Genomic DNA, 13422 nt, shown 5'->3' with positions numbered 1-13422 from the left:
CCGTGGACAATGGCTCATGGCTCTTGCATTACCCCAAACAAGATGGTGAATCAAGATGTATGAGGGAAGAGGCAGTGCATCGATTGTTTTGATGGTGGCGGTGGTGGTGGGTGTAGCCGTGGTTTTCCACGGCCAAGTGGCTGAAGCCGCCACTTACTCGGTGGGTGGCGGTGGTGGTTGGACCTTCAACGTACGTGGCCGGTTGGCCGAGGGGCAAGAACTTTAAGGCAGGTGATACACTAGGTAAGTACAATTAATAGAACGTAAACAAACATTATACTAGCTAATTATTTGAACGTAAATCAATATTTTTCATTTTTATGAAAGCTTAAATATGTTAATTATCCATCTGAAGAAAATTATAATGTAGATGCTCAAATCCCCTTAGAAAAAAACGAGTTAAAGTTCTACTTAATATTGAAAATTGCATGTATATATAAATATGTAATATTGAGAAATGAAAGCATGCATATCCCAAAATTTTAAAGAGTCGCTGAAAAATATGTTGCAGTGTTCGACTACTACTCCGGAGTACACAATGTGGTGAGTGTTGATAGGGGCGGATACCGCCGATGCACCACCCCTCGCGGAGCCAAAACGTATTGATCTGGGAAGGATTAGATCAAGCTTGTGAAGGGCCAAAATTTCTTTATTTACAATTTCTTAGGGCATTGTGAATCTGGGATGAAGATTGCTATTACTGCATTGTGACTTGGTTTTTTGGGTTCTAAATTACAATTTTTGACAATTTATAGTTCTACATTAGATTTTAATGTTTGTATGTTAATAAATTCCATGAAGTTATTAAAAGTCTATTGAAAATTTAATACCTCTATACTTTTATAGAGTTTTTAAAAATCAATGCTGAATATCACTTAATTTTTTAAAACTTTCTGAAAGTCTATTTGAATACCACTAGACTTCTATAGAGTATGTAAAAGTCTTAATTGAATACATCTAGATTTTTAAAATCTACAAGAGTCATTAAAAGTCAATAAATCTCCTACATTGAATACACTCCTCTAGGTTGAAATTAATTTCCATTTAATCCACTAAATGGTGTAATTATTCACACAATAATATTTCATCACTTATCCATAAGTATAAATGCAACGGTTTAATATATCAATATCTATAGAGAAAAATAATATTTTTATTCAAATCAGTATATGTTGTACAATCTATTTTTGATATTAAAAGTATATTTTTAACTCAAATCAATATATAATACATAATATTTTTTTATGACATAACAAACAAAAAATGATATTTTAAAATTAAAAAGTAATATTTTTCATGATCATCTCTTACATGTGATCCATTAAATGGTTTAATACGAGTAATGTTATTTTATTATTTTTACACTATATTCTTTCTCATTTATTTTCACATATTCCATTATAATCATTACTTGTGATCAACCACCACCCAAATTTCCGATTAAATTTTACTATATATAATTCAAAGATAATATGACCAATTAGTTGTTAGACATAATGCATATCCCCCATAACATTTTATTCGTACAGACCAAAACGAAAAATATATTTATCTTTTCAAAAAGATTTCCCAGTACTGATCCCAAAAAAAAAAAAAACTGTCAAAGGCCCACACTAAGGGAAATCAATCTTTTCTTTTCTTCAATAAACTTTTCAAGAAGAAACCAAAGAGTCAAAGGGATGAAGTTTCAGTGACTTTACTACAGCAGAATACTGTATACACTCACTGGTACTGATTGATTCAGAGAGCGAGGAAGGGTTTTTTTTGTTACGGTTAAAGATGGCAATGCGAAGTGGGGTTTTGAAGGCAGTTGTTGCAATCATGGCATTGTGTTTAGCGGCATACATTGTTGGCCCACTTCTGTACTGGCGTTTAGTGGAAGGGCTTGCCGCATTCGGTCGATCGTCTTCCTCCTCATGTCCATCCTGCAATTGTGACTGTGTTGATTCTCTGCAGCTGCTCTCCGCTCCCGAAGGTAGTTTTTACTATGATTTGTTGCACTACGTATGATTTGGTTTCTCAGTTTCAACTGGTTTTTTGGGATATGGATGCAATTTTTGTGATGTTTTATTCCAGAAATTAATGCGAGAATAGCTTCTTTTTTCTTGCGGTGGTTTAATTGTGTACATTTAAACAAAGATTTGTTCTTTGGACTAATGTCGAAACTGGAGAGAAAAAGGAAGCGGAGAGATTTGTGGGCTTAATTCACTGTTGGAGCTCGATCTCTGAAACTTGAGCTGATTTTGAATAGAGTTCGAATCCGCTGATCGTTGGGCGTGGGGAAAGGGAGATTTATAAACCTCAAGATTAAAATCATGTACGAAATCTCCATTCCCGAAGTAAATTAGGCATAAAACATCTGGAAGCTCTGGCGCTGGATCCGAGTTCTGGTGAGTGGTGATGGATTTGAGTTCTTGAACTTCAAGTCTTATAATGGATGGCTGTTGGTGAATTATCCAAACTGTCCTTCCCAAGAAAGAAAGTTCGCATTTTTCCCTTCTTGTTTATGATTTTGAGAGTTCTGAGATCTTTGGGACCACCTCAAGCATGGAAATAATCCACCATCTTTAGGCAACGAAGGAAAAGATTGAGAAAGACTTTACCAATATTATTTGGTCAATCCAAGTTAAACATATTTATAATGTACACCAAGTAAAATAAAATATAGATTAAATTAAATAATTAATTAAAATTCACCATCAAGTGAGCAGAAGACTTATTGCTCAAGATCTGCTCAAATTCGAAATCGGTCTTGGATAATTCTCGATACAGCTTGAAAAACTTGCATGCCCAATGGATTTTACACTTAGGCTGCAACCAATTCATGAGCTACTACTGATTTTGATGGATCAGCTACTTGAGACATACATTTTCTTTAGTACAATGTGGGGGATGGTTGTGTTAATTTGAATTTAAACCCCCGCTTCTCCCTAAATTGAGAGAGTCTTATACCACTACATCGTATGAGGTGGTGGCACTTGAGTTATATATTCTATTAGAGCGATTTGAAGAAGAAAACAGATGTTACAGTTTGTTTTGACTAAAAGAAGTGTTGATTGCTTAAAAACTCTGGCGTATTGGTGATTAAGATTCTCTCATTTACAGAGAAGATAAATTTTGTTGCGGCTTCATTACCAAATGCTAGTCACTCTACTAAATAATCATGTGTTGGACTTAGATTCTGGTCCACAATACTTCAAGGGTCCTGAGCATAACTTGACTTGCAAAAAAATTGGATTTTAATGTGTTTAGTTGTTTTTTGAATAAGTATGGAGCGAACAATCTTTTGGCTCGTCTGCCAGTACTTTCCCATGTGCACCGAAAATGCTTCCCTTTGCCTCTTTAATTTTTAGTATTGCCATATACAGGTAATGGTCTTGCCAAACCCCTAATTTCTCATAAGGTGGTTCTAATTATTTTTTAAATGGTTATGTTCGCATTAGTTTCTTAAATTTTAGAACATCTATGTTGAATTCTTTATCTTAAACACCTTATTTTATTTTTCACTTTGAGGCTAGAAGATTGTTCAAAGCACGATCCAGGAATAAGTGAGGACACACAGAAGAACTTCGTGGAGCTACTGTCTGAGGAATTGAAGCTGCGGGAAGCTGAAGATTTAAAGAAACATCAGCATGCTGACATGGCACTACTCGAGGCTAAGAAAATGGCATCTCAATACCAGAAAGAGGCAGACAAGTGCAATTCTGGAATGGAAACATGTGAAGAGGCAAGAGAAAAGGCTGAAGCAGCTTTATTAGCACAGAAACAGTTGACTGCTAAGTGGGTGTTGCGGGCTAGCCAAAGTGGTCGGAAGGAAGTAATAACAAATCATCGATTCTAGCCCTCCTGGTAATTGGCATACTAATATAAAATACAATCATCCCAACATTTGTTCATTAACTTGGTTGTTTTGTTGAATGCTAGGTGTCACTTGAAAGAGAACACCATCATGAAATCATCTTAGTTGAAGCAGATGATAAAATTTCAATGCAGAGTTAACGGTGTCGCTGGAATGATATTGACTCGATGTTACTTCTGTGTATAATGATGAGCCTTCTGATGTTTAGTGATTTCGTTAGTCAAAAGCGACCTTGAATTGAGAGAGTAGGGTTGATACGATTGACCGGGTATATAATGTGTGGAACAGATGACTAGCAATTACTTATCATCAAATCCGACCCTTGAATCAAGATCGACTTTCATGCATAATTGTGCTGGTGGATCAATGGGATACGAGGTACTACAGTCTTGTGTGGGTCACCAGAATTAATCTATGTTTCATATCAATGAGTCCAGCCAATCTTGTTAGTTTTTCGGTTCTTTATATCTTTGGTCGTTAATCTTCACCAATAGTCCCCAATGCCTACGATTTACAACAGCTTTGGTCCCTCCACTTTTAAAATTTGAACAGATATCATCCTTACCCTCAACTTGGGTCGATATTTAGACGGGCCACTCCCACAGGCATCGCATGTGTAATTTGTAAATCTAACCACTGTTTTACTATTTACTACCGTTTGATTTATTTAATTTGTTGGTTTTCATTCTATTCATTTTAATGAAAACAATATAAACCATGAAGAAAATAAGACTCAAATGGCCCATTTACATGCACCACACAAAGTTGACCGAGTCTAAATAACAAAATACCCTTTCATGGATTTGCCGTTACAACGAGACTAAAAGTTTGGGAAAAGAAAAAAGTTCTAGGCTAATCTATATCTATATATCTATAAAAATGTGGATACTTCAAATGTTTTCCAATTGTGAATGGACGTCATTACCCTTCACATTTTTTACTTATTTCAATTATCAATCAAGTAACCTATGAAGTAATCTATCTATATACCTATAAAAGTGTAGATACTTCAAATATTTTCCAATTGTGAATGGACGTCATTACCCTTCACATTTTTTACTTATTTCAATTATCAATCAAGTAACCTATGAAGTAAATTCACAGTTAGTCTATTAATTAATAATTAATACTAATTAAACATGTTTTATGGTTATTACCCTTCACATTTTTTAAAGTCCATAAGTTGATTGATTTTTAGTTTATTATGCCTTATACTTGATGTTTGGATATATATTTTTTAAAAATTTGTTTCATTTAATTTGATTCTATATATTGTGCTAATTATAATTTATTAGATAACATAAAATTATCAACTTGAATTTTAATTTGACAAAAAATTCGAAAGTATATTACATAAGTTCTTAATTAATTTATTCGTCCAATATAACAAAGAGATTAAACTCAAATTTATAACAAAATGATTCAAATTATTTTTTTAGAAAATAATAAGTTGTTGTATTTGTTTCTTTTTCTAAAAATACTAAGCAGGTACATGAATAGAGCTGTAACTCGTGCAGCTCGTATAACCATATAAGACAAAGTAGTCGATGAGTTGCATTCTATGCAGTGCAAATGTGCGTAGACACAAAAGCAAAGAGCCTCCGAAGGTCACAAATGTTGATTTTTCATTTATTTTTCCATTACATCGACAAATCAAGTAAAATTAGATACAATTGCTCAATGATCAATGCTAAAGTAATGTAGCAGCATAAAGTTGAATAGATAACAAAAGAAAGCATTCCACATAACACGATACATATTGCATTGATGATCTCACTTCATTCTTCGGTAGCAGTGGAATTGGCGGCGGCGCGACCCAATATTTTTTTACTGCAACGAGTATTTTCTCAGGCACCAAAGGGCCCTCCTCGTGATCCATCATTTTTGTTTCCCATCTCATTCCTCGGCTTATTTTGCTCACAGTATTCAATTCTTCAACCCCATCTCGAAAAATTACTGTTCCTTCAGGACGCAGAATTCGATCCATTTCCAGGAGAATGTCTTGAAAATCACACCTGCTTCCCAAGAAAAAAAAAACTTAACCAAGGAAGAAACAGAATAGTAAAAGGACAATAAAGATCCACTTCAGTGATTTTTTTTTTGGTGAACTCGACTCAAATTTTACCATTTCATATAATACTTATGCAGGGTAAATGTCAGCCTTCCATCAATAAATTTTAGATTTTACAGTTTCACCTTCAATGTAAAGTGAATGTTTTGATGGCCTGGCATGATATAGGATATTGCTAGAATGCCATTACTCCCAGAAACTCGAACTTACAAGAAACGAACCAACATTGGTTCCATATTTCAACATGCTATCTCACGTCTATTTACATTGGAGACCAGAAGGCGGAGGCTCAAAATTAAATATCAAAGATCTACGAGTGTTTATCAGATAACTGGCGATGAAGACTCATAAACAAGTAATAGTTACATCTATACTTCTATACTATATTATTAAGTGTGAGGACATGATAATAACTACCTATAGAGGACACCATCTTTTTCTTCCAATTTTAGCCCTTATATGATACTAATATTACACTTTTGTTTTTTGTTTTTGTTTTTCAATTTCAACACACAATCTTCCAATTTTACCTTTATATGATACTACTATTACACTTTTGTTTTTTTTTTTCTTTTCAATTTCAACACACTTTTATTTTTATTTTTTTTATTTCAACAATTCAAATATCAATTTAGTCCCTCCATAATTTGTCAAATTCCACTTTAGTCCATCGATAAAGATAAAAAAGATTGTACACACACGCATAGCGTGTGCAGAGTAACTAGTCTGAATTAATAATAAAAGAGCATTTGCCCATGGGGGTTTGAACTCAAGATCTTCAGTACTAAAACCATGACACATATTATAAAACCATCATTTCCAAAAGCTTGAGCATAAAGAAATTGAGTTCATAGTATTTTCATATTTTAACAAGATAAGAGGTTGATAAAGGGTTCGTGAAACTCACAATATGAGTTGCATGTCAATCTAATAGCTGGATAAATTCTTCGCTGTATTTCCCCCTTTTTTTGGTTAAAAAATATGTATTGAGAGGCAATAGCAGATTCATCTGTTATCTTCCACTTTTTAAAATCAGATATTCAAGAAATTAATAGCAATAACAATAATAATTCTGAACATTCCAGTAGAAAAAATTTCAGAGACTACAAACTTCTAAACAAGAAAATCAAACGTGCATTGTCAAGTAGTTGGGTCAAGTAATCGTTGCTTACTTGTCGCGATATAACTTGAATACGCCATTAGCATGAATGAAATCGTAGGTCCTTGGGTAAGTGGAGAACCCTTCACACCTGAAATAATCGAGAAAAATACAACTTAGCTCCAAATCTAGGAATTTCCAAACATTTACTGGTTGGATATGCATGTTAAGGTCCGTTTGTTGAATGTGGAAAAGTAGACAGTGTACCAATCATGATATATGCCAATCAAGCCTCGCTCGTATATGACACCTAGAGTATTCTGAGCAACATTAGGCACAACATTCATCACCCATAGTTTCGGAGATTCCAATGCTGCTGCAAAACCTCCGAGACCTGCATTCATATCCATGATGTTCCGATATCTTGCAGGTGCCAAGTAACCTATTAATCCTTTTGTACTCGTTGACATGTTTTTCCCAAAGCTTATTATCCTCTTTATACAATTCGGATGTTACTCCAGGAACATCCCCATTTTTTACTCGAGGTGGCACATCAAAAAGCCTGACCGGAAACCGCTTCAACTCCCCTCCAGCTACTTGATTGTCTCTTTTGACCTCTGGGAAGAGAGTTGCGCAAGTTTCCATTTTCTTGTACCTTCCAAGACATCATGAAATTTAATATTAAGGTTAAATATCTTCGGAGGAAAAATGGTTTCAACATACATAAAGAAATTAAGGAATCCTCTTGACATCAAGATCACTCAACTGGGCATCAAACATGTGTGTCAGTGTCTTCATGTTTATTAATATTCCTTGAATTTTGTTATTTTTAATGTTGTATAATGCTTATAAAGATGCTCAAATGAACTTACATTTCAGTAAAAAAACGATAAATTATACCCTAAAACCATCTCTAAAATTTTCATATGCACATTGAGGGTGGGAAATTAAGGAAACACATATAAATCTCACACTATATTAGAATTGGAATAAATTAACTGAATCATCAAAATAAAACTACTTATTTTTAAATAAAACAAATAAGCCCTCATTCACCACCATTAAACCTCAAGTGATATGGGTTTAAACCACGAAATTTATAAATTCAGCCAATGAGAACAAAAATGTCGTCAAATTCTATTCTTTGCGGTTCATCAAATCATGCATTTTCGGATAAAGCTTTGGTAACAAACATGCTAACACCTGATTTTCCAAATGTCAGAACAATAGACGCTAAAGCAAAATAACAGATGTTGCAAAACAGATTTATAGTGCAAAACGTTCATGATATTTGAGTATTTGTTATTTAGAATCATTTACTTAGCATGATCTAAAAATTAAAAAATAATAAAAAGGAACCATTAACTTACCACACATCATCACTGTCTGAAGATTGACAATAATTGACAGATTTCCTTCTACAAGACATGGCATTTACTTTTTTCCTCCAGATAGCAATGTCCCCTTTCTCGTACTTTTTCTCCCAGCAAAGGAGTTCAGCCAACTCTTCAATTCTTGATTGTTCCGCCTTCAGATCTTCTTTAGACCTTTTCCATGTAAGATAGTATGTTTTCCAATTGATCGGAGGACCAGATAACACCCAGAATCCACCGGGTCTAAGAACTCGATCCACTTCCATTAAATACTTGCCGTCTACATACAAAAAAAAATAAGAACTTTAAATGGTAGATGCACTAGATTCGGTGAAATTTGTTTGTCATCACAAATGATTGGACATTGTAAAGCCGAGTCTTGGCTCTTGTATCAAAGGCTATATTGTAAAAAATATGGAGATATTGAACGATACTGAGTATTTTTCAACTTTAGAAGGTTACAAAAACAGCATAAAGGACAATATTATAATTTAAACACAAATTGTGCCACACAGTTAAGGCGGATCAATAACCCGGCCACAGACATTTGCTCAACATATAAGTGATTCATTATATTAAGTTCCTCTCGGTCACAAACAGTTAGTTATTTAACATCTAATTGAATCATCGCATAAAGTTTGCATACTACCATTATCTTTCCAGTTCACCATTACTAGTTCAGGTCACATATATGCATGGATAAAATCAAGAAAATGATAGAAACTGGTAACAAGAAAAAAATAAAGACTTGTGAAAATAACCGATGCATACAATCATTATCTTGCCAGTTCACCATAATCAGTTGAGAAAGAAAGCATAAAAGATTGAAACTTAGTTCATATAACTTGATTTGAAATTCAGCACCTTTTTTTGGCCGACAAGAATGCAAATTATCATAAACTTCTCAAAGATAATTTAGAACATTAATTCAAAGTTTATCCCCAGTTTCACAAAATGAGCTCTTGGTATGAAGTTGAGTTTTCTCGATGATATTTCCCAATGTTTTCGGCCTTCTTTAGTAAACAGCCTTAGTTCCCAATTTTTTCTCAGTCGATTACAATTTTGCCATACCTCGGAAACTTCATTTTAGGATGTGGGATTACCCAAAGGAAAAGGAGGAAGTAGACTTTGCTCAAAACACCCTATAGTGTCAATGGAGTTTAAGTTATAGATGTGTGTCTATTTGAGACAGCTCAATTTTGTTTCCCACTTATCAAAAAACTCTAGAAGTTCAACTTTTTCCTTATAACTCCCCTCTATCAATCGGAATACCTAAATTTCCATCAAGGTGCAAGCATGCTGTATAGTTATGAGTCAATTTCACAACCCTTCATTATGGATAGGGTTATGGGACAATTAATAGGATATTCATTGAGATTCATAATGCTTCTTAACTTGTGAACTTTTTGGCCTTTTCGACCTATTTTTGATAATTGGATTAGAGGCGCATTATGAGAGAACCTCTCGATTTCTCAGACGATTCCAGACTCGTTAAAGAGAACCTCGTGATGTTTTAGCACTATGCTCTTAGGAAAATTTAGTTTAAGCCTTTATTCCAACGCAATCACTTGTAAAGACAAAGAATCCTCCTTATCATAAACTACTAATTACTAAAAGATCAAAATTATATCATCATGCTCAAAATCACATGGCATATTGAGTTAAGTAAATATGCAATGCTTCATTACTGCTAAAAAATAGAATACATGGGTTACAATATGTAAACCACTGACATATAGAGGATCACGATTCATTTTTTTTTATGTAAATTTATGCCAGATGTTAACATATGTGGATATTTATAGAGCTATTAGTACCATTAGAAGTCCATGGTATCAAGCACCTGGAACACTGCACCATATCAAATGCCCTGGAGGGGTATGGAAGTTTTATTGATCCAAGAACCCCGATGACAGCAGGCACGCCTCGCTCCAACGCAAATTGCACCTGTGCCTCATGGTTGTCCCTTGGTGCAAATGACATGGGCAGCACATTTCTTTTAAGCATGTAAGCACCCCAGCTGGCAACCTGATTGCAATTATTGTAATTTGCTTCAGAAACTATGAAAATATGCTTACAACTAATCAGATTTCACCCAAAAGAAAAAAAATTGTCAGAGTAAATTATGGCTTGAAGCTCTGTTATCTACTTAAAAGGGTGTACGGCCAAGCTTCTTTAAAGTATCATATAATGCCCAGAACTTACATTACTTTTTTTTGGACCCCGTAAGCTCATAATTTATTTTAAAATATCTTCCTCAGGTTTGTTTTAAGAAAATATGCACTTAATATGTTTGGATATTGAGCTCCAAGAGCTTGTCAGATGCTTCCGATTCTAATCTAGTAGTTAATTCAGAAAGACAAAATTCAACACGAGAAGCAGTTAGCAACATGCTGAAAGATGTGTTTAACAAGTCAATGAATCAAGAGTTAACTCCAGTTATAACAATTTTTAACGGACTGGAAATTGGACCAACTCTAACCAAAAGATGTGTGTTTTACCAGTTTTAACACTAGTGATTTACTCATAAATCAAAAGTTTCGAATGATACAAAAGGTACAGGGATGCTCTACCTGATTGCCTGTCCGTATCATTATAAGAAAAAACTCACTGCTATGCACATACCATCAGTTACAAAATCAAACTGATAATGTGCCTTCTATCAAGTTTATAAACTGAGAAGTCAAGCGATGATCCAACATCATCTTGTTATAAATATATAAGCAAGATTGTTCTGAATAAAATGAAACAAATTCATGAGCATAAACCAAAAGAGGGAAGGAAAATAATGAACATACTCCGCAACCAGTGTCTAATGCTGTTCGAATCAACCCATTAGCAATTGGAATCACCGATGCAAGTTCGTCTATATAAGCATCTGCCCCTTGTGGGAACATCGTCCCACCACCAGGAAATTTGAAGACACCACTCTTATCATATTGCACCCAATTCTGATTGGCCTTCTCAACCGTCAGACTTTTAAAAGGGACATTCGCATAGTAAACATAGTCACGACTCTTTGGCCATGGAAAAGGACTAGTGTAGCCGATTGGTGCTGGAATCAAGCAGTGTAATTTCTCTTCTTGTGGTGGGCAATGTCGTTCTCTGTATATCATGTCTTCTCTAGGAAATCTCATGGCTCGATCCTGCTCTTGGCAAGGAGTATAATCAGAGTATCGAACATCACAAGGCTCGAAAACTTTGTATTTGGGTTCGGTAGACCCAACTACTTCCACAAATTTATGTTGGCTTTCAAAGTTCAAAGAATGATGGCTTTCAGACTTTATAGATGGAACTACGTTGCAATTTGTTTTCTGCTTATTTATCTCTTTTGCAAAACTGTTCCCCTTTCCAAAACCACTCTGCCACGATCCCAGAAAATAGAAGACGCAACAAAGACCAATCACAATAAATATGGACACTGGACTTCTTCTTCTACTGCCTGGTGACTGAATCTTTGAAGCCATATGATTCTCCCTATTGGATAAACTAGGTCAGTTGGCAGTTAGCAGAACAAATTCATCGCACAGAAAACAAAGGACAACGTGATACAGTGAAAGTAATAATATAAACCATGACTCAATAAAAGAGATTATTATCCTCCTCCATTCGCTTGATAAGCTTTTGGTCCCTTTAAAGACAGAAAATAATATTGTACGGTAACATATACTGGAAAAGGATCCAAAGCTGAATAGTGCAGCTTTTGAACTCAATGCCCAAAACCTCAAAGCATTGGAGTCTAACCCTTTTTTCAAGCCACTTCAGCACATATCTACCCAGATGAGATCTGTGCCATACAACAACACACTTGCGATATTAAACTGATCCCAGCTCTTTATAAGCACAAAACACAGACAACAACTTGTATACATCCATATCCATAAATGCAGAAGGGTATTCTTCATTTGCCATAAATCAACCAGAAAAAATTTAAATCTGATAGCAAAAGCCTACCGATATGGTTTCTTTATAAATTTCACCCACGGAATATCAAAAGAAAGCAATAAAGAAATTAAATTATCAGCGATTGTTTCGAGCTCGTCATTCAATGAAAACAAAAACAAACAAAAAACCAGAAAACGAGAGAGAAGATCGACCATGTAGTATATACACACACTCACTTTAGTCTTTACCACCAGCAAAAGTGGGAATATGACTTCGTTTGAGTGGCTGCGGAGAGATTACAGAGAGAATTAAGTTAAAACGTGAAGCCCATGAAGCAGCATCAGTAGTTGTGCACAATGATTGGGAGAGAATTAAAGTTCAGATCTTTTTCAAACACCGACGGAGGATTTTGAGAGACAGACCTTGCTACTTAGCGCTAACAGTTGGATTGGAGTTGGACTGTTGTTTTTTTTCACCTTTGTTTCAATTACAAGTTACAACATCCATCCACCCCATAAATGATCGATTTACTTCGCATTGTTGACATCCCAAAAAAATGTAATTTTTTTATGGAAAAACAACATAAAAATTAAAACAAAAATTATTTAGTTAAGATTGGTATTTTCAAGTTTCTTGCTTTTTGTTAGCATTTTAAGGAGGGCAAAATTCACTTTTTTAAATGTAAAGTCGATTTTGATTGCTTTTTGCAAGTCAAATTGGGTCATTTTTAACCATGAAATCTGAAATTTCCTACCAAATTTTTTTATTTTGAGATAGCTCACAAATAGTAGTAATATGTTAATTTAATTACCGTAGTATAATTGTAGGCTAAAATTAATATTGACATAGCATCTCCATTTATTAAATAATACTAATACGGGTATGTTTGGTATATGTGATAAGTAAAGATAGATTGTTAAACTCATGTTTGTCTCATTTTTTATGGGCACAATTAATCAAGAAGCTCATGATAAAAAAAAAAAAACCTACTTGATTGAAAAGATATCTCATTGTTTTGGGCGGAATGACAATCTAATTCCTAAAATATAACATAAAATATCATTTTATCCACAAAAGAATCGACAAGAGAGATCTACAATTTTAGATCTGCTCTCGCGATTAGGAGGTCCGGAAG

General features: G+C 34.4%; 2 protein-coding genes and 1 pseudogene across 3 annotated transcripts; 2 read left to right on the top strand and 1 right to left on the bottom strand.

Annotated features, from left to right (window-relative positions):
- The first annotated feature begins 55 nt into the window (after positions 1–55).
- LOC142545433 (basic blue protein-like) lies at positions 56–727 on the top strand (annotated as a pseudogene).
- Positions 728–1589: 862 nt separating this feature from the next.
- LOC142545432 (uncharacterized) lies at positions 1590–4190 on the top strand. Of its 2 annotated transcripts, none has more exons than XM_075652621.1 (3): positions 1590–1975; positions 3543–3849; positions 3925–4190. In XM_075652621.1, exons 1-2 carry the CDS (start codon positions 1780–1782, stop codon positions 3839–3841), a joined length of 495 nt encoding a protein of 164 aa, XP_075508736.1. In that variant the 5' UTR covers positions 1590–1779; the 3' UTR covers positions 3842–3849; positions 3925–4190. The 2 variants fall into 2 exon arrangements, with proteins under 2 accessions (XP_075508736.1, XP_075508735.1); XM_075652620.1 differs by having other exon boundaries at positions 1594–1975; positions 3522–3849.
- A 1256-nt stretch (positions 4191–5446) lies between these two features.
- Positions 5447–12377, bottom strand: LOC142545431 (putative methyltransferase PMT14). Its single transcript, XM_075652619.1, is given in 8 exon segments — positions 5447–5874; positions 7103–7180; positions 7297–7461; positions 7463–7684; positions 8400–8682; positions 10220–10430; positions 11201–11879; positions 12357–12377. Coding segments are annotated over 7 exon segments (1953 nt in total). The 5' UTR covers positions 11870–11879; positions 12357–12377; the 3' UTR covers positions 5447–5549.
- Between the last annotated feature and the right edge of the window lie 1045 nt (positions 12378–13422).

The sequence above is a fragment of the Primulina tabacum genome, chromosome 5 (assembly GCF_025594145.1).
Source record: "Primulina tabacum isolate GXHZ01 chromosome 5, ASM2559414v2, whole genome shotgun sequence".
In the NCBI taxonomy this organism is placed as follows: domain Eukaryota; kingdom Viridiplantae; phylum Streptophyta; class Magnoliopsida; order Lamiales; family Gesneriaceae; genus Primulina; species Primulina tabacum.
The sequence above is the reverse complement of the archived record's forward strand: the minus strand, read 5'-3'. Positions and strand labels throughout refer to the sequence as shown.

What these genes read in the sequence shown, in the direction of transcription:
- LOC142545432 (XM_075652620.1), top strand. Translation starts at nt 1,780, where the DNA reads ATGGCAATGCGAAGTGGGGTTTTGAAGGCAGTTGTTGCAATCATGGCA. An exon ending in GCTGCTCTCCGCTCCCGAAG is followed by an intron (nt 1,976 to 3,521) that starts GTAGTTTTTACT and finishes TGAGGCTAGAAG; the next exon opens with ATTGTTCAAAGCACGATCCA.